The 20,759-nt window shown below is 44.7% G+C and overlaps 1 protein-coding gene across 1 annotated transcript in view; it reads left to right on the top strand.

The window, feature by feature from the left end:
• LOC144823963 (cell surface hyaluronidase-like) overlaps positions 1-20,759 on the top strand; it is a 582,809-nt gene that overhangs the window by 489,744 nt on the left and 72,306 nt on the right. The window contains exon 20 of the mRNA XM_078682928.1: positions 19,286-19,471. Within this exon, the coding sequence (XP_078539054.1) occupies positions 19,286-19,471 (186 nt within the window). The remainder of the gene's footprint in view (positions 1-19,285; positions 19,472-20,759) is intronic.

The raw sequence follows: 20,759 nt of genomic DNA, 5'->3' as shown, positions 1-20,759 counted from the left end.
GTGCTGAATGTTCGGTCTATTGTATTTTATCGTAAGTGTTATATCCACAACAGTTTCCAAGTACCTGACACATCCGCACAGCTCTGCACCAGGTCAGTAAGTTGTGCATACTTGTGTTGGTTGTTCAGTGTTGTGTGTGCAACTGTGAGCTCATTGATATTTCAAATATCTGAGTTGTGCTGAATGGGTGCACGTCGTCGGGTCGAATGTGTTGTGTTGAGTGTTTGCTTGTTGCTAAGAGGAAAGTGCGATTAGCAGCACAATGTTGCCCACTTATGCAGAGTATTTACACTTTATTAGATGCCTGGTTAGCGTTCTGTATAACGTTATATGTTGCATGCAGGGTTTTAAGTGTTTACATTCTCTGCCTACCCTTCTTTTTTTTACCTGAGCAGGAGTTACAGTCAGACTCACCACCCTCCCACTTTGTTGCAGTTGCTGCAGCTAATTGTTTTCTTCTTAATTGGAGCAACACTGTTTTCTTTTTATAGGGCCGTATGTGCTCACTCACTAAATATCAGGATGCTCTTAAAATGTATAAATTCCAACTTAACTGTCCTGAAAATGTTATATTCATTCATTCTTTGTCTTAGTTTGGTTAGATGGAGGTTGGCATTCATACAACCTAATGAATATGTGTCAGAAAGCTTTAAGCAGTAGTATAAGCCTGTGTTCTTGATTACACACCTGAGTTATATTTTCGCCATCCCTCAACTTTAGTAGCAAATGTTAAACTGAGTGTTGTGGTGTCTACTCCCATGCTAGTTGTACTTTCCTCTTGAATTGCCTAAGCGAGAGGAACTGCCCTTCTCACACCTGATGTTCTTGCATAAGGTCAGTAAAGGGTCCCAAAACCGCCATTGATGCTGATTCGTCAGATAGTACTGTTCATTATCAGGTACTCTTAAATACCCTCGATGCTGGTGAGCTAGGTGTAAACTGAAGGGATGGGACCAGTGGCTTCATTTGAGACAGTAGTTCCCAGTGCCTGACACCGGCACGTAACTCTCAACACCGACGCTAATGACAGTCCACCACATAGTGGCGCTGTCTGTAGTTTTTAGATGAGCAAAACAACATTGTTTAATAATTCAGTATACATTAAAATTGACATTTCAGACTATTCCACGCCATTCCTATAGTCTGAATTGTCCCTCTTGCGGGAAATGGTTCTTGGTTGTGTTGGAACTGTTATTGGCAGCGGTGGCAGGGACAAAGGGTGGTGCACGGTGCAGTGGCCTCATCAGAAGGGCCCTGGTGATTACATGTTTTCAAATTAAGCACTAGATGGAACGGTTAGGGCTCTATGTGTAATATCTCAGCCTTTACCTGGAAACAAAAGCTAACATATGATCTACCTCAGGCTTAGCATCCACAGCACAAATTATATGTACAGAAGAAGCAAAGTGTGCACTTTTGGTTATTGGTGAAGCATAAAAAGTCAGGATGCTGCTTATTTGCTGCTTTTTATGTACATTTTTTGCTCTAGTTGCACACTGGGTTATATCTACTTCTATACACTTTTTATGTTGGCTGCGGGCTTTGGTTGGATTTGTCTGCACACCTATAGGTTGGGTCATGCTTCATAAATATATATATATCTGATTTGGATGTGCACATACATAATAAGGGTTGACCTGGTATTAGGGCTAGCTTGCTTTCTCACCAACATTATTATGTTTACCTGTCCACAAGGATGAGATATGGTTACTTATGTTTGAATGCATCTGAGTGAGGTTGTGGGCATACATTCGTGAGATGAGGCCATACAGAAGGGCTGTGTTAGATTACACATCCTGTTTAGGTTGGAGAGCAGTGTTGATTATGTCTGTATACACACAGGGAGTTGGTGGATATTGTCTCATGGATTGGGGTTGGGTGCACATATACATTGGTTGTGTTTCACGAAGAGCATACTGTAATTTTTATTAAGGTTTTTGTTTTGTGGACAATATTTTGCCATAAGTATGGGATCAGAGCGCTTTCCGCAGTCCCAGGATGACTAGATGATTCAGGACATCCTATCGCGGGACCTATTGTAAAAGTTACGTCAGCAACACTCATGAGTTAAGTGTCAGTGCACAAGTGCCCACTGCAAGCCTGGCTCGGTTTGAAGTCAGTTCACAGCTATGCAGACGTGACAAGGCCTCGCACATTGCGGGTCAGAAGGTGCTAAAAGCCTGGAGTAGACCCCTGCCACAGAGCAGCAAAGAGTCCTGGTTAATTGCTCCGGCGGCAGAGACGCCTCCCGTGGCCTCAGAGCTTTTTGCTTCATTTAATCTGAACAGGCAGACAGATAGCACAAGAACTCGTGGAGGTGTGAGCTGCCCGAAGGCGTCAAGTGCTCCTGCAGCTCCCACGCGCTCCCCATGCCGACAGAATCCAGGGCAGAGCTGGAATTCAGCTCCTCAGCACTGCCATGTGCGCGACGACTGCCGAGACAGGACAGATTGGTGCACGCACTGAGCAAAGTGACTGGAGGAGAAAGTCACACGCACAATATGCGAGGGTGTCAAGAGCAGCAGAGCCGATGATGACATGACGCAGCGGAGATATGTGTTCCTAACACGGTGTGACCGAATGGAAACAGCTTCCTTCCCTCTGAAAACACTCCCACTCAGCCTGCAGATTAGGAGTGCCCTGGGGAGCGAGCTAGAGACATCACCAGCAGGCACGCGGACAGGCGGGCATGGCGTGGATGATTGAGGAAGAGGGAAGGAACATACGAAGATGAAATAAAAGGTCGACTGAGGAGATGATTTTGACCCTAATGTATAAAAAAGTATTTTGTGCATAATACAGCATATAGTACTTGTTGGGTGTCAGTCCCGTGAGCTATACAGGAAACTTTCTATTCGCAAAGGCATTTTAAATTGCCCACTAAACATCTCAAATGGGTACAAAATAGGAATACTTAGGGCATAGTCATTTACATTTAGTGAACTTTTACTAATATAGCCTTATAGCCCGCGTACCGGGCTCTACCGGCCACTAAACGCCTTCTCCAATATTAAAGGCACATGCCGAAGGCCTTTAACAAGGGAGCTGACCTTTAATGGCCAGTAGAGCCCGCTACAGAGGGCTCTAAGGCTATTAGAACATTCTGCCCCTAAAGTACAGAATGTTCTGATTTGTAAAACACAGGTCTCATGGAGCCAGAGGGGGTTGGAAATCCCCTCAGGCTCTGTGAGGCCTTTGTTCAGCTGAGAACAAACATTGGAATGTTGATGTTCTGGGCTTCTACCAGGCATTAGAAGCCCGGCGCCCTCCATTGTTTTCAATGGAGATCCCAAAATTCCAATGTTCTAATAGAGAGTGGACATTGTGGGGCTGATTCACAAAGTTAAGTAAGGGCAGTCACGACCGGCATGGCTCACAGGTGGAGGGGGGCGAGAGTCGCGGGTTGAGGTCACGCAAGAGGTCGCAATTGCGGAGGGAAGGGAGGAAAAAATACACCGCCAGGTCCCGAGTCTGCTCTGCTCCTGCTCTCCTGCTTCCGACAAAAGAACAGTGTGCTCCTAAAATATTTTATTTGAGTCATCACTAGTCAAAATATCAATATATGACCATAGAGTGGGTCCATCAATCCGTAATCAACGGTCGCTCCAAACACTGGATCATCCAACGTCTGTATAGTGTGCAGTAACCCAGTGTTCGGAGCTCTGGGTGATTACTGATGATTACCTTCCTTTTTGTATCTCAGTCAGAGCTGTGTTTAGAGTGATTGCTCTATATTGTTCTATTTTATATTCCAGCTTTTTTCTCCTCTATTTTTATGTAATCTCTAGTGATTTTGTTTTATGTCAAGACATAACTTGCAGTCAAACTCAGCTTGTTGGAGTAGTTGCGCTAAAGCTGTAGTACTTGACCTAGCAAAACGTTTTGGTGGAGTGTTACTAAGTGGTGGCATGTGATGTATAAAATAATTTTATGACCTTTAAAATTCATGTAAAACACACAAAAAGTGATGTGTGGAATGCTTGCAATAAGTCTGACCACTTGCAATTGCTCGCGGTAGCATTCTAACTCATCGTTCTTTTGCCCACCATGCCACCTCATTTTGGACCCGGCAATATAAAAATCAGTCTTGACTCCGCTCCAGTAGGAACAGTCCAGACTGAACTGCCAGACCAGGTCTTCCCTGAACCAGAACACAAGCAACCCAAGACCGGTTTTGTCCTGATTAGGGCTCATCAATGGAGTGTAGCTTGGTTCCAGCGGCACAGTGAGCATGGGACTCATGTTGGGACATACCCTTGCAATGGAGGGCAGTACAAATATCTGATGCCACACTCCCTGTTGTTCACTCCTTCATGAACTGCTCTCGCCTTCACCCCATGCCAAACATACCCACACTACCACTCCCTGATACTCTCTCCCTCCTGCGTGTCACCCTTGTGATGTGTGAGGCTCTCCCTCTTGTGCTTATATTCCATTTATTCCCAACACATCTTTATTTTAATTTTATGCCCACTCCCTGTTGCTTCCCCCAACAAGCATCTGTTATTTCATTGTGCTCAGCTCAAGTCAGCGCTCACTCTGCTTCTAAATCTGTTGTTGCTCATCAGTGCCCAGCCTTGCACCTAATAGGACACATGAACTGAACAACCAGGAGCCGTGTGTATTTGTTTTGGCAATCCTTTGGGGTACACTCGTGCCAGAAGAGGAGGGCTCTTCCTTCCTATCAATCTCTCACCGAGGGTTTAGGGAGGCAGATTGATGGGATCAGAAACCCTAACTGCTTGCGTCACCACATTGCCTTATTAAGTATGTGGTTTCTTTCTATGAAGGTGAATTCAAATGAAACCATGCATGAGGCTGGCCTCGGGCTAAAAACACTGCTAATGGGTGCCACAGACTCAGAAAAACAACTGCTCAGCTCCTAGTTACGTAACAGCGGCTCAGCCTGGTCTAAACAGGTCAGAAGTGCTACTAAGTGGATTTGCGAAGTCTTTTCATACAGTGTAAGGCAAATCTTTTTAAGCCATATCACAAAAAATATGCATGTCAAATCCTATATCATAACATAAGAATTAAGGAAGAGCAGGCTATAATTACCTCACAGGTTAGTAAGGATAACTGACATTCATGTTTAAATGTATACGTGTGCTTCACAAATAAAATGTTAATGATAAAGACATGCGCAGGATAATGCTGTTGAAGGCATTCCTCCTGCATTACCATGTACCAAGGCCTTGCTGGGAGACCTGCTGTCACAGGACTTAATTATTCGCCTTTAGCGGGATGACACGGCCCCTCCACTCGGAAGAAGCCATCCAAAGACAAACAGGAGTTAACACTGCGTGCAGGGGCATAGTTACAAGCCCCTTGCGCCACTGGTACGTCACTTTTGATATGGGTAAAAGTGACGAGCTTTTAAATAAGCCTGGTAATGTTTGTACAAATGGACTTATATTGTCTTGGACACTTCATGTGTCTTCTCATCAGGGCGCCTCGGGCAGACATTATCTCACCCAGCTAACACCAGTCTGTATGGAGGAGTCATGCCTCGGCTGGGCACCACAGGCTGCCTTCCGTTGCGAGCTTCTGCCTCCAACTACGTTACATAGTCCAGGCGAGTCTGTAATCTATGATATAGAAAGACAGTATACCTCAACCAGTGGAACACCAATAACTTCTTTTTATATAGCGCTAAGTAAAACCCTTCTGCCTTTTCTAAGCGCTATAAAACATGGCAATATACCTATTTCAGCTGCATATAAGGGATCTTCAACCCATGAAGTATGTTACAACAGTGCTCACGTTTCATGTGTTCTGAGTATGAAACAAAAAGCAGACTTTATTAGCTCTGAAGTCTCAGAAGTTGATAAAACGATTTGCTGTCTTCTCATCATTCTTTTCTCCCCTTTATCTCTTTCTTTCATTCTCGCTCCCAATGCCTCAATATGGTGCTGGGCTAGAACGCAATGTTCTGTGCTTTGCGTAGTGAACCTTAATGTATGCATACTCCTATTCTCAAACTATATTTATAAAAACGGATTTGCTCTACCTATTTGTGTTCTCTATATTGATCTTCATATTGACTATTTATTATCTTCTTTTTGAGAAGACATTGGATTATGTGATAATATCCCCCTCATGAAGGGCGTGCAGTCAATAAAAAAATATATTGGTTAATTCTAAACTGTATATCAGCAAACAAGCACTTTATTGATTGATCAGAATAGTTATGATACTGCATGTGAATCAGTGAAAGAACTTAAAAAACTCGCATTTTGTGAAGGATCACAATAATAAAGTATTCATATTTTAATCCACAAGACTTTTTTGGTGCTGTATAATGAGAAAAGGTGTTAACATTTGGTTGAGGAACAACAGGGCTTTGTAAGACCACCACTGGCTGTGCACCACGAGATATTGTGGATTTAATGCCATTGTATTCAGGTCAGAGGATAAACTTTTCTGACATGCTGAAAAATGAATACTTATGATAGAGATACGCCTAAACAAGCAGGAGTGCGTTTTAATGGTGTCATTGCAAGTTATTGACCTGGAGGGAAAGGGTAACTTCTTCCTGTGGCACTACATTTACAAAGTAACTGAGCCTGAATGGGAGAGAAACTAACATGGAGTGGGTGAATAATAGCTCCAATTTCTGAGTGGTGCACGCAGTAGGGCTATATGCACAACATCTGTACAATGCGTGGTGGGCACCACACAATTGTTGCTAGCGAGTTGTTGCATCATTGTTCAACTTTCAAAAAATTATTGCAACTTTGTTGTGGGGCTTTTCTGTTTTCAGGCACCCCATGTGCTTTGCACCTTGTACATCCTGTGGTAGAGTGAGTCTATTGCCAATGCTGCTGTATGATGAAACCATTGAATTTGTAGTTAGCTAACAGTACACCCAGCTGTGATGTTAGTGCATAAGCTCTCTAGATGACCACATGTATTTATTAACCCTCTCTACTTGGACAGAGATGACTGTGGTGGTTAAACACCTTCCACAGTTGTCTGGTGACAGCTGACTGTCACATGTTAATCGAAATCGGGGGGCAGCGGCTGGGCCCTCTTTAGGCTGCGCAACAGTCTCCATAATGAGAGTTTGAAGCCTCTGCTGTTGCATGTATCTACGACACAATCTCCTATGGGAGAGCACACCAGGGGAGTGGCAGTTGTCATAGGGAAGGGGATGAAATGACATGTACTCGACAAAATTAGAGACCGGGAGCGGCAATATCTCATGCATCTGGCCCCAATACTAACTGCCCAGATTTCTTCCTGCTGGTGTAAGGTACTGGGCTTGGGGTGCTCAATGATTATTTGGGGAGGAGACTTTAATGTTGTTTGAATTCCAGCACTGGATAAATCACAAATGGGGCAAGGACCATACCTTCAGGTTGCTGCGCAGCTCCAAGCTATCATGAAAGATCAGGCACTTTGTGACATCTGGCGCAAGCGGCATGGCGAGACCACTGCTATTATCTGTGTCACGACCTCATGGAGGGCCTCTATGTGCATTGACTATTGGATGGGGTCTGTGGACATGACCACTTGGGTCAGAGCAGTAGACCATATGCCTTGCACACTTTCTGACTATGCCCCGATATGGCTAAATCTTGACCTGATGGGAAGAGATGACCCTGCCTTAACCTGGCAGATCCTGCCTAATGCACTTGGGGACCCCGCCTTTCTGGCTGAACAAGCATTTTTCACCACCGACATGGGATCGGTGAAATCACTGGGCCTGCTGTGGGAGGCCTTCAAGTTTTTCAAAACTGGTCCATGTATGTCAAAACAGTTGGGAGTACTAAGGGACCTAACGGAACATCTGGCCCGCTTGAAAAGAGGGATGGGGAGCTAGACACTCGCTTCATTGCCACTGCCCAAACACTTGCACAATTACGCAGTGTGTTTTGTTACCGTCCCTTATTCACACTTGTTCTCTTAGTTCTGTCATGTTGCACAAATATTTTGATACTCTCTCACATTTACAAAGCTTCATGTGTAATAATGTTGCACTCATTACATGGTACCATTCTATATTCAAATTCGTTCATTGGTGACTGACGCCATTATCAAACCACTACAAAGTGCATAATATTGTGCGAAATATAAAATTCATTATTCTCTAAATAGGTATTCTCAACACTATTACATATATTATACATTTCAGAAATCATTTATGTTATATATTTCATTTTCTCCAGGCTTTCGTAATAGACATAAAAGAAAGATGAAATCCGTTTCCTTTAGAGTGCCTTTTAGGCTGATACAAGTCTGTGCCTCAATTAATATTGTCATATTTTTTAAATTTGACATCATGGCATTGTTTGTCCGTTCGTAATACACCCATAAAGGCGCTGTCTTTATAAAGCACCTCAAAAGTATGTTATGTTCGATAGACCTCTATAGATTTCTCCTCAAATATCTTCAGGCATGATACACCATTGTTAGTTTGTTACACATAGTATGTAGGGCGCTGTTAGTGCATGTGTGTATGTGAGTGCGATGATGGAGTGTTTGCATCTATGTGCTGTAATATACTACATCATGGAATTATTACATGTTTATTTGTTGTTATAAAACGTTCCTATCATATGTGCCTTCAAAGTGTATAATCTACATGGTACCACCTCAGGATATGTGACCCAGGTCGATTCCTGGTAGCCCCTTTGCTATAGTGATCGCTCTTTGCTATCCCTGTCGCTCCTCTCTCTCAAGTCTGAGAGAAGGAAGTGAACTCCGCCATGAGCGCCTCACAGGAGAGAGAGATCCTTTTCCTTACCAGTCACCCCATAGTATGCTCTTTATTCAAATGTAAGACATCGAACTAGAGCGCGTCTGCTGTTGAGGACAGTTTGAAACATCATAGCCTCCATTTCCCCTTCCACCAGGTGAAGACCTGTCACCCCCTTTATGAAAGATAAGGTGTTTGAGTACCTCCATACGTTGTTGTCCTTTATTCCACTGAATGAATAAGGATACCCTGGGGATCACTATTCAATGGACGTGATACCTCCAATTATGAGTTCCCCAGTCTAAGTATGAACTAACCCATGGAATCCACATGCCCCAGTATTTCCTGAGCCTTTTTCCTCTGCCATTTGATCTGTCAAATATTAATTAACCTGTGGAAACTGATGGGGTCAGAAAGATCCGACTCTCCCATGCAAACTCCCGGTGTTTGCATGGGTGCCGCAGTTTTCTGAGGCACTTCTAATTGAGACATTAGTCAGTGGCATAACATTAGCTCCTGCAGCACCCGCTGTGCCATGGGGTCTCCTCAGTGCAGTACACTGACTGGGTCGGAATTGTGCACGGGTGGCGGGTCCCTGGCCTGAGAGCGCCTGACTGGGTCGGGCGGGACCCTCCAAGTTCAAGTTTGCCATGGAGAGCCTTTTCTTCCAGCGTAAGCAGTTTTGCGCAAGTACTTCAGTTTTCCTGGCATTGTCTCATTAACATCCCCCAAGAGTGTGCTCTGCTCATTTTAAACAAATGCTTCATAAGTCTGGCCCTTACGAGAAAAGTCAATAGGCTTTCATCAGCTTCCCAGCAATAAAGTTACACAGAGGGAGAGATGAATATCACGAGGTCAACAGTTCAGTAGATGCAGTAGTCCACACTTCCTGTCTCTTTCTGCCTTCATGCACTATATCACCACAAATAGGCCTTGTATTTACTCAGCATATTGATTTAGAGTACTAACTACTATTAATATCTTGCATTTATAACTGCATTAGGGAGCTTAAACAATAGGCATTATTATTAACAAACATATCAGTACTCATTTTATCAGCCTCAGATGAAGATGTAAAATACCTTGCTGCGATTCATAGCCCGAAGCTCGCTGGGCAGGTGCTCTGTTCAGTAGGCAACCTTAACAACACACGTGGGGCTATTCACAAAGGTAACTTACACTTACACTTGTGAATAATTTACTGTGTAAATTTACTCTTACACTTTTGAGTGACTTTACTAATTGTGGTTATTCACCATTCACAAGTGTAAAGTTAGTGCGAAATATGAACTTACAAATCTCCATCGACTGAAAACGAGGATGGCGCCAAATTGGCATGTGCAAGTTACTACAGCTAATGAGGAGCAGTAGTAAGTCCAGCACAACACATGGCCAACCATTGGTACTGCAGTACCCTTCAATAGAGAAAAATGGTGGCAGTCACTTAAATAAGAACCCATAAGAAAGAATGCTAAATTCAAAGAATTTATTTTGACTTTTAAAAAATATATATAAATTTGACTTAATGTTAAAAAAGTTTCATTAAAATATAATTCAATTACTCATAATTAATGCTATACACCACTTTTAATATTTAGTGATACATACTTCTTGTGTTTGTTTTATTTAAATTTCAGAAAAATAATTTAATTTAATTACAAATATTTTTTATTTAATTTAATGTATTTAAATTAATTAAATGTTTACTTCAAAATTAAGTGACTAGTGTAGCATTTTTTATGTTGGTCTACATTTAAACTAAATGTATAAATTTAATTGACATTAATATTTAACATTAACTATATTGTTGCTGTTTTTTCTAGTTTAATCAACTTTTAACTTTCCCTATACTTTAACATACGAAGACTTTACCTGGACCTCCTTATTGTAAAGTATAGGAAACATTTAAAAGTCTCTCTATTAAGTCCATACCTCCATTATTTTCTACAGAAGGGTGCAGCAGTACCTGAGGTTTGTCTTGTGGGATGCTGGTCTTACAATAGGTCTGAGCTGGAATACATTTATGACTTTTGTTTCCTCTTTTTGGCTTTAGTAATTATAGAAATACAGTTTATGAATAGCAATTGGCTTAAATTTTTATGTGTGGGCATCTCCCTCCCTAAACTCCTCCCAACTCCTCCCTTAAGCCTCCATTCGCCTCAATTAGCCCCTTCCCCTTTTTAGGAAATATTCTCCAGTTTCCACCCATTCCTCCTTGTCACTCCCACATTTACTACCAGAGCGTATACCTTTGCATATAAAAGACAGGAGAGGAGGAGGTGTTGACCTCCGTATGCAAGTTTGTGAATAGCATTGTGTCAGTAGTTGTAGTAATACTAAGCATATTGCAAAATGCAGTTTCTGAATAGGCCCTATAGCATGTCTTTACTGAATATAGCAGGCACATATCTGCTGTGTAGTACATCATGTTAGGTGCACTCTGCACATTGAGATGTTTGGATAAAATATCAAGAACAAATATAGTATGGCCAAAATACAGTGACAAAAATATCGAGGACAAAAATATTGTTAAGAGAAGTTTCTGTGGGAAAGCATAGTTTTACTATACTTAACTCCACATCTACATATCTTGAAGATATTTCTTCAAGGTACGTAGATGTGGAGTTAAGTATAGTAAAACTATGCTTTCCCACAGAAACTTCCCTTAACAATATTAAAAAGATATTTCTTCAAGGTACGTAGATGTGAAGTTAAGAAGAGTAAATACTTACGTGTTTGCCAGTGGTGGCTGGTAATTTTACCGGGGGTCCCAGGTGTGCCACAGAGGCAAACATACACCTCACTCACACCCATGCATTCACACACGCACACACACACCCATTCACAATACTCATTAATAAACACATATTCATTCATATATAACGCGCACACACCAAACATAACAAAACACATACAACTTACCTTAACTGCAGCTCTCTGATAGGAAAACCTCGGAGGTCCCAGGAGGGTTGGGACAGCTGCTTTCCCTCATTAGATGACCTTAGGGCCAGCCAATGAGGGAAGGCAGCAGTCCCAACCTTGCACACAGTGGGCTGGGGTCACTGAGACTGCTGACCCCACCCCACGAGGTGTCACTGATTGACATTCGGGCCAAGGGCACTACAGGGCTTAAAACTGAAGTGCTCAGATCTGAGGCAATCAGTGACATTTCCCCTCATCATGAGGCACTTTTGTCAGGCTAAGGAGGTCTCGTCCACAGGGCAGTGAACTTCTCAACCTGGCAAATTTCTGCTCGGGCACCAGGGGTCTGCACATTTAGCTCATGTCTAGCTCCTGCATGCCTGATTTGAACAAGAAGAGTGTCTGTCAGGCTGACCTTTAGTCAGTCTGACAGACACTCGCCTTGTCTGGAACAAGGTGGGGGGGTCATGGCCCCTCAGCCTGTACGGACAGGCGGCTGCTGCTATTTGCACTTACTTTCTCAATATTTTAGGCTTCAGAATTTTTGATATGATATCCTGTCCACACAATATTTTTGCAATGGATTTTTTATCAGACGTCTGAATATTGCACACTTAGGTCTGTAGTGTTTCTGAGGGATGCCATGTCTGCAAGCACAGTTACTTTACAAATGTCATATCATAGGTTACGACTGCGATGGGAAAATAACCTTTATCTAGACACGCTGGAGACAAATATTTTATAAAAAAATAAACCGTACTCCAATTGTCCTTGAAAATGATACGTAGTTATGCCTAGCCCCGTTAGCATAATACATTCTCACAACAACACCCCCCTCTCCCCAGAACTCGTCATGGAAGGCTCTTGCAGCCCAACCCAGGTATGAATTTCCCCCACCAGTGTTCCTTCTCCATTTATCCTAAGAGCCCATTTAATGCTCCCATACATCGGCTGGATCAATCATTTCCATTGTGGCAGGCCTTCCTCTGTGTCTGACTTCCAGCCTTCAACTCAAGCTCAACTTGAATGTGGGAGGTTTGTGGTGGCTGGCAGAGAATGGGGGTGGTAGGGCGTGGGGAAATAAAAAAACACTTACCTATTGCTGACCGATGTCTCTATTCCAATTTGGTCCCTTCCTACACCGCCATCTCCTCAGCTTTGGCGGAAGCAGGAAGCACACAGGCTCCCTCCCCATAGCCAATCACAGCACTGCAAAACAGTGTTGTGAATGGTCTGAGCTCATGGTTCGGCTCTCAGATATGGGAATGGGAGCCTGGGAATGTTCCTCAGCAGGCTGTGTAATGCAGCCTGGTGGGAAACATGCAAAATATGCATGACTGTGTGGCCAGCTCAAGAGGGCTGGCCAAGCAGTCATGAGCACTTAGGAAGTGCAAACCACTCCTCCCCCTGTCAACCCAACCCTGCCCAAACCTAGCCCTGTAGTGAAAAATAAAATGACAATAAAGGGGTTAATATCATTTTATTTTTCCTTTCTCCTACTCTAAGAGCAGTGGGGCAACGCTCCTCCGCCTTAGCAGAGGAGCCCCAACTGAGCCTCCTACTGAGTGATCCTCCCACTGGATTCACCTGCTCTTAGATGGTGGTATGCAAACACTCTTTTTTACATTTTGGGGCAGGAGCATTCCTTTTCGTGGGAGAAATGAGCCCCAACTGAGCCTCCTACTGAATGATCCTCCCACTGGATTCACCTGCTCTTAGATGGTGGTATGCAAACCCTCTTTTTTACATTTTGGGGCAGGAGTATTCCTTTTCGTGAGAGAAATGAGCAGTCCACTAGCACCACAGGGTGGAAAGACTCCTCTAACATGGAGGGATGGGAGACCACCTCTTACATTGAAATATGGAAGGCCTCATCCTAAAACTCACCCTGCTATTTAAGAGGAAGAGGAATCCCATACTGCCACGTCAATTAAAATACAATTTCGCCGTGCAAGAAAAAAGAAGAGGCCTTCCACCTTGCTATGCTGAGTTAAGGTTGTTATATTATTAACTCACAGCAGGTATTTAGGGGCCTAGCATGCCTAGATGCAATCAATCGATCAGGGGTTTGTCCAGCGTGTCTACTCAACGGTGAGGGTCTCAAGGCGTTGCGTGTGGGGGAGCATAGCGGATCAGACTAAGTGCTGAGTTCATCGAAGACGTACAAAAGGGGGTGGTGATGGACGGAGCATCTGAACCAATCAAACACTCACATCCAGTCAACAGATCTGGGTTTAATCCATCACCGTTCTTTAGCCCACTCTGCCACCCCAGTTTAGACATGGCCATATGCAAATCAGTCGGACCCGTGCCTCATGGGAACAGTCCAGCTCGAACTGCCAAGCCATGCCTTCCTTGGACCGGAAACAAGCTTCCTAGGACCGGTTCCTGGCATTTCAGCCGTCTTCAGCCAGGCTTGCTTGAGTCCAGTAGCAAAGTGAGCAAGGGACTCACGTCTGAGCATACCCTGCCAACTTATGGCGAACAAAGCGGTACAAAAGGGGGTGGTGATGAACGGAGCATTTGAACCAATCAAACACTCACACCCAGTCAACAGATCTGGGTTTAATCCATCACCGTTCTTTAGCCCACTCTGCCACCCCAGTTCAGACATGTCCATATGCAAATCAGTCTGACCCTGTGCCTCATGGGAACAGTCCAGCCTGAACTGCCAAGGCATGCCTTCCCTGGACCGGAAACAAGCTTCCTAGGACCGGTTTCTGACATTTCAGCCATCTTCAGCCAGGCTTGCTTGAGTCCAGTGGCAAAGTGAGCAAGGGCCTAACGTCTGAGCATACCCTGCCAACTTATGGCGAACAAAGCGGTACAAAAGAGGGTGGTGATGGAAGGAGCATTGGTTCAGATGCTCCGTCCATCACCACCCCCTTTTGTACCGAGTTAATCGAAGAGTCAGGTCTTGAGGTCCTTCCTGAATTGCGTCAGCAAGGGTGACTTCCTGAGGTGGATGGACAGGGTGTTCCTTGTCTTGGAGGTGAGATAGGAGAAGGACATTCCTCCAGTTCTGGTCTTGCAGATTCGTGGGACGGTAGCCAGGGAAAGCTGGACGGAGCAGAGATGCCTGTTGGGTACATGGAATGTGAGGATGTGATTCAGGGACACGGGTCCGGCGTTGTGAAGTGCCTTGTAGGCTCGGGTGAAGAGTTTGAAAGTTATTCTTCTGTCATCTGGGAGCCAGTGGAAATTGTGGAGGTCTTAGTGATGTGGCTGTGCTGGAAGATGTTGAGGATTAGTCTTGCTGCGGTGTTCTGGACATTCTGTAGTCTTCGGCGAAGTTTCTGGGTGACGCCGGCGTAGAGGGTGCTGCTGATGAGGGCATGGATGACTGTCTTCTTGTATTCAGTGGGGATCCATCTGAAGGTCTTTTAAGGCAGGCAGAGTGTGCTGAAGCAGGCAGAGGGTACAGTGTTTATCTAGCAGGGTTTATTTATGAGCAAGGAGTCCAGTACGATGCAGAGGTTTTGTGCGTGGTTCGTGGGGGTAAGGGGATTTCCTGGAGCAGAGGGCCACCAGGAGTCATTTCAAGTGGAGGAGGAGGCTCCCAGGATGAGGACTTCTGTCTTGTCGAGTTAAGCTTCAGGCAGCTGTCCTTCATCCAGGCGGTGACGGCTTTCATTCCTTTGTGGAATTTGTTCCTGTTGGCAATTGGGTTCTTTGGGGAATGAGAGGATTAGCTGGTTGTCGTCGGCGTAGGAGACAATGTTGAGCCTGTAGTTCCTGATGATGGCTGTAAGAGTGCCCATGTAGACGTTGAAGAAGGTGGGGCTGAGGGAGGAGCCCTGGAGTACAACGCAGCTGATCTCTGTCGGTTTCGAGAGGTACTATGGGAGTCTAACCCATTGTTTTCTGCCAGTGAGGAAGGAGCGGATCCAGTTGAGGGCCTTGTCTCGGATACCAGCGTTGTGGAGTCTTCTGGCTACGGTGCAGTGGGAGACGGTGTCAAAGGTCACCAAGAGGTCCAGTAGGATGAGGGCTGCAGTTTCACTCTGGTCAAGGAAGGAGCGGATGTCATTGCAAGGAGGGGGGTCTCGTGCTATGATCGCGTCGGAATCCAAATTGGGAGATTTCCAGGATGTGGTTGGTTTTGATAAAGTCGGCGAGCTGGAAGTTGATGACTTTTTCGAAGACTTTGACTGTGAAGGGGAGCAGGGAGATAGACCAGAAGTCCTTAAGGTCTGTCAGGTCCACAGAGGGTTTCTTCATGAGGGGGTTGATCTCTGCATGTTTCCAGTCATCGGGGAAGGTGGTGGTATCGAGGGAGCAGTTGATGGTTCGGCATAGCTCAGGTGCGATTGTGGAAGAGGTGGTGCGGGCAGCGGTCCGAAGGTGCTCCGGAGTGGATACTTTTCATGGTCTTTATGGTGTCGTTCATGGTGAGTGGGGACCAGCTGTGGAGTTTCGGTCAGGAGGGTTCAGCGCCGGTTGTGGTGGTTGCTGGCACAGTGGGGTGGTCCGGGGTGTTGAAGTTGTCGTAGATGGTCTTGATCTTGTGGTATAAGACAGTTCCAAGTCTGTTGCAGAGGTCTTGGAAGGGTTGGATATCTGTGGCCTCGCTGTTGGGTTAGGCGAACTCCTTGATGATGCTGAAGAGTTCTTTGCTATTATGTGTGTTGTTGGTGATTCTGTCCTAGAGGGCCTTCTTCTTTGTGGTGCTGAATATGTGGTGGTGTGCGGTGGTGGCTGCTTTGAAGGGGCCTGGGCTTCTGGGGTTTTGTTGTTCCTCCGTGCCTTCTCGAGCCGTCTACAGGTGCGTCTCGACTCTTGAAGCACAGAGTGAACCAGCTAGCTTTCTTGATGTGTTTTTTGCCAGTGACTTTCTTGAGGGGGGCAAGGGTGTCTGCGCAGTTTGCGATCCATTGGTGGAGGTTGCGTGCTGTGGTGTTGACGTCTGAGGATATCGGTGCTGGTGTGTCGTACCCTTGGAGGGACTTTGTGTGGGTGTCTTGAGTGCAGGCCTAGTATAGTGTGTGTGTGGAGCTGTGTAGAAAGATGGATTTTTTCCTTGTGCACTGGAGAGTGAGGTGGATCTTACTGCCTGTAAAGTGCCTTGAATTTGTCTCAGAGGGATGCTTAGAAGTGGGAGTGGGAGTCCTCTCACCCTCCGTTTAATTCATGGCAGCTGAGTAGCGTACCAATTTTGGGTCCTGCTGTGACCGTGACATCTTCAAATCTGTGGACTTACGTGTGTCTCAGATCTACCACTGCAGTCTGCGCTGTGAATCACCTACTGGAGCCTGCAGATCGTAAACTGCTCAGAGCCTGAAAGTAGCCAGTGGAAAATAGGCAGGTACTACTGCCTCTAGCCTTCTTGGCTTCTGTTCCCTGCTTCTGGCCTTTGTTATAATTCTGGCAGGTGAAAAGGCAAAGTAGACACTTTAAAATGAAACAAATGGTTCCCAGAGCTCCCCTCGCCCTGCGATGCTGCCTGTGTTCGTTGACCCTTCCGTAGTTCACAGTTATGAAGTGAAGCGTTTTAGTTGCTGCTTTTCACATTCCTGTACGTGTTTTGAGAATAATTGTGCGAGATGTTCGGCATGTATTCACACAAGAAAAACCACACATTTGAGTCTGTTTGTCTGGTTTAGTTGTGCGTCCTTGTCGTGACATTGTGATGCAACGTGTAGACAGACGTTCTACTGCACTGCATCGCATTTTACGATGCAAGGCGCGCTACGAAATTCGTTTTATTAATTAAATTGTTCACTTACCTGCAATTATCCATATGCCGGTTTTTAGCACCCTCCACCCTGCCCCTCCCCGCCTTCCTGCCCCACCGTAATTCCCTCCACGGGCCGCGGCTGTCTGGGCCACTCCTGTCAAGTGGGAGCAGGTTTGTGTTACATGGACAGCACTCACACGCACTGGGCGGGCTGCAGATGACATGTAACCCCATCTGCCCAAGTACCAATCATATTGATTTCAAGGAAATTCTCCCGCCTTCCGACACCTGCATGCAAAAACGGATTCCTTGGCGGTCTTCTGTCGACAGGGACTGCTCCTGTGTGACTCCGAGTATGCACTGACAGTAACCTGCTCCTGGAAACAAGTGCAAACGATTTTTCTCACACTTTCTCTGCCTGCCATATAGCAATTTCTCTGTGATCCTGACCGGTATGGAAAAAAAATATATTTACATTTCTGATATCCGATCCTGCAGCAGCATGCTTGCAAATCCCATACAGGCCAACAGACCCGATGCTGGCAACAATATAAGACATTGGAAGAAATCCATTCTCCAGACTATTCTTTTTTAATCTCCCACTTTCCAAAATGTTGGCTTGCATGCATCTGTTGATAAATCTTGATGGTCCATCGCTGCCACCTCGGGCACCTCGGCCAACAGAAAGCTCACTGTGTACATAGTGTTCACCATGCGAGTACTTAATGGAGTTGCAAAAGGACAAGGGTCATTAAAACATATATTTTCTCGAACGATCCCTTCGGGGCATGTGAGCACTTTGAAACGTGCCCATATGCCAACATAATGCATCAGCATAATTACTTAATAGCAACACGTTTAAACATAGCATCATGTAGCAGACCCCTCCAGCTCCAATTATCATGATATAATTTCGAACATAACATAGCTTTCAATTTCTTACATTGCAGCGGCTATGGCGGCAAAAGTCTGATGTCTGGCCGAGTGGTTCACAAGATATCAGTGCTTCTCCCTAGAGTATTCATTTTTTTAATAAACGTGGATAACTCTGACTAGACGTTGTCATGACATTCAAACTGGTATGGCCCAACCTATATTTTCAGTTTGTCAACTAGAAGCATTAAGCTTTTTTATATTAGTGACCACATAGACTATAAAATACTTTAAAAAATGTTCATGCATCCATAGGATGCAGCCTAGAGTTACACTCTTAAAAAAGACACTTTTTTGCCGAACTTTGCAAAGAGTTGTACTTCATACATAAAGCTGTCACTGCCAGTTTAGCATTCAAGGTCAACCCTAGCTGGGGATTCAATACAAATCTAATACATTGTTCTTGTGTTGCCGGTGTTGAGTGGGCCCTTCTCTGGCCAGGTTGCCCAACCACCAATCAATAAGAATGTGGCTCTCGATGTATTTTGATTCGATTTTAGAAAATGTGTAGCAATTTATTTTTCAGCCTTTCCTAAGCAAAAATGTAGGTGCTCTGAGTAATCACTTCAACAGGACACACCACGGTTATTTAAAAAAAATTATGGGTGTGCAAAATTTGTATCATTTGTATTTGTGTAATTATATGAAATTTCGTGAAAATTACATGCAATTACGTGTAATCATGCAAACTGCAAAACAGTTATTTGTGCTATATTTTGGTACGAAATGCCATGGTAATAAGCATAATACGAAATTTCCAGAATGATGCAAATTACGCTGGTGTAAATTAAACTTTGCCCTGGCCTAGTTTTCTCTGCCTACTGTTGGGGGGATAATGACCCGTGTATCAGATGCCCAGTATCTCCACGTAGAGATTGGAAACTGTAACTAACAGGCCGACTGCTGTGCAACGCAGGGTCATTCACTCATTTCTTGCTCCTCACATACTGAGGCGTGCCTTTCAAGATTTGACAAGTTGTAAACGGGTCCATAAAGCGGCCTATAAACGACACGACTTGGATTTCACGGTGTGTTTTCTTTCTTCCCTGCAGAGGGGACTGGCTGTATGTGGCTCTGTGTTATCCAAGGGAAGCCACGTTCACAGTTGTGTCCGATGTTTACCAGCGGCAGACGGGGCGAGTTCACTCAGTCCGGCATCTTACATCCACGCCTTCGATGCAGCGTTTTTTGAGCCAAACGGAGGAGCTGCGCTACTTCTACGAGGACAGAGACACGGGGTGAGTGTGATGCTGGCCCTCGCTTCTGCTCTCTCTGCCTCCTCTTGGGCAGAAAGAGATCTGGAGTGAAGACGATACTAGTATTAACTTGTGCTTGGCATTCTCCACCTGTGCATGGCTAGGCACCCTTATTCCTACTTGGCGCTACTCCATGGGATAGCTGCGGGTACTCTCCCCCTCCCTGGGCCAGCGCTGCCACTCCTTGAGCAGGCGGGGACACGGAGTGAGCACCGTAGCAGAATCACGTTGTGCGTCACAGTCTCTACCTGTGCACAGCAGACAGCTCAGGCACCCTTACTCCTATCTCCTGGCTCCACATAGTCTTATGGGATGAGTTTCTTCTTACCACTAAAGCTTCCTCCTCCTGTTGCCCATGCCTCTTATGAGTGCTCACTCTTAGAATTTCCCTGTACCCACTCTCTTACATGGGTAGCTACAGTTGAAAAAATTATTCCTTGAATACCAAGTCTATAGTAAATTCTCAATTAGATTTTTTACAAGGCATGTCCCTTCTTTGATCGTTCGAAAACTTCCATGTAGGCATGTGATCTTTGCCCTGACTTTTTAGTGTAAATATTCCTTGTAGTCCCACCTGTGGGTGGTGTTGCTTGGGTATGTATTCTAAGGTAAGGAATCTGCAGCTAGAAGTCTCTATCAGATACCTTCAGTAACGCCTTATCTGGTAGAAACTCTGTCTGATAATTCTACGGTAAGGAATCTGTGGCTAGATAGAGTCTCGATCAGACAAGGCAAGTAACTTGTTTGTCTGTGCAAAAGATCATGGACTTTGGTGGAGTATGTGAGGGAAAGGAATGTGCACCTGGCCATCCGAATAGAATTCCAAAAAGCTGCACACAGGTGAAGCTGGTCTTTCAGGAAACATACAAAGAGCTTTCTGTCTAAAATGTTGAAAAAGATGGTGATTAACATTAAAATAGACCTTTAACTATGTCATTTGACCTGTTAAAGAATAAATAGAAGTGAGTTACATTAATATATATTGGTCTCAGTATCAACTTGAAACAAGCATTGGCAAAACATATTGGTTTCGCCTATGCAAAATCTATTGGCTTTGTCAATGTTTTTTTCTAAATCTTCTACAGCAGTGCAAGCTGTTGTGCAACATGGCTTAAAGTTTTTTTTAAAAGTGAAATAGTGCAGCCAGGGTTGACCACATCATACTGCTTTTTTTTCTATAAGCCATGTCCCCACTCCAATCTACCCCATCCAATCTACCCCACTCCACTCCGATCTACTCTACATCACCCCAATCTACTCCACTCTACCC

Source organism: Lissotriton helveticus, chromosome 3_1, assembly GCF_964261635.1.
Source record: "Lissotriton helveticus chromosome 3_1, aLisHel1.1, whole genome shotgun sequence".
Lineage (NCBI taxonomy): Eukaryota > Metazoa > Chordata > Amphibia > Caudata > Salamandridae > Lissotriton > Lissotriton helveticus.
Note: the sequence above shows the minus strand (reverse complement) of the source record. Positions and strands in the feature narration are given on the sequence as shown.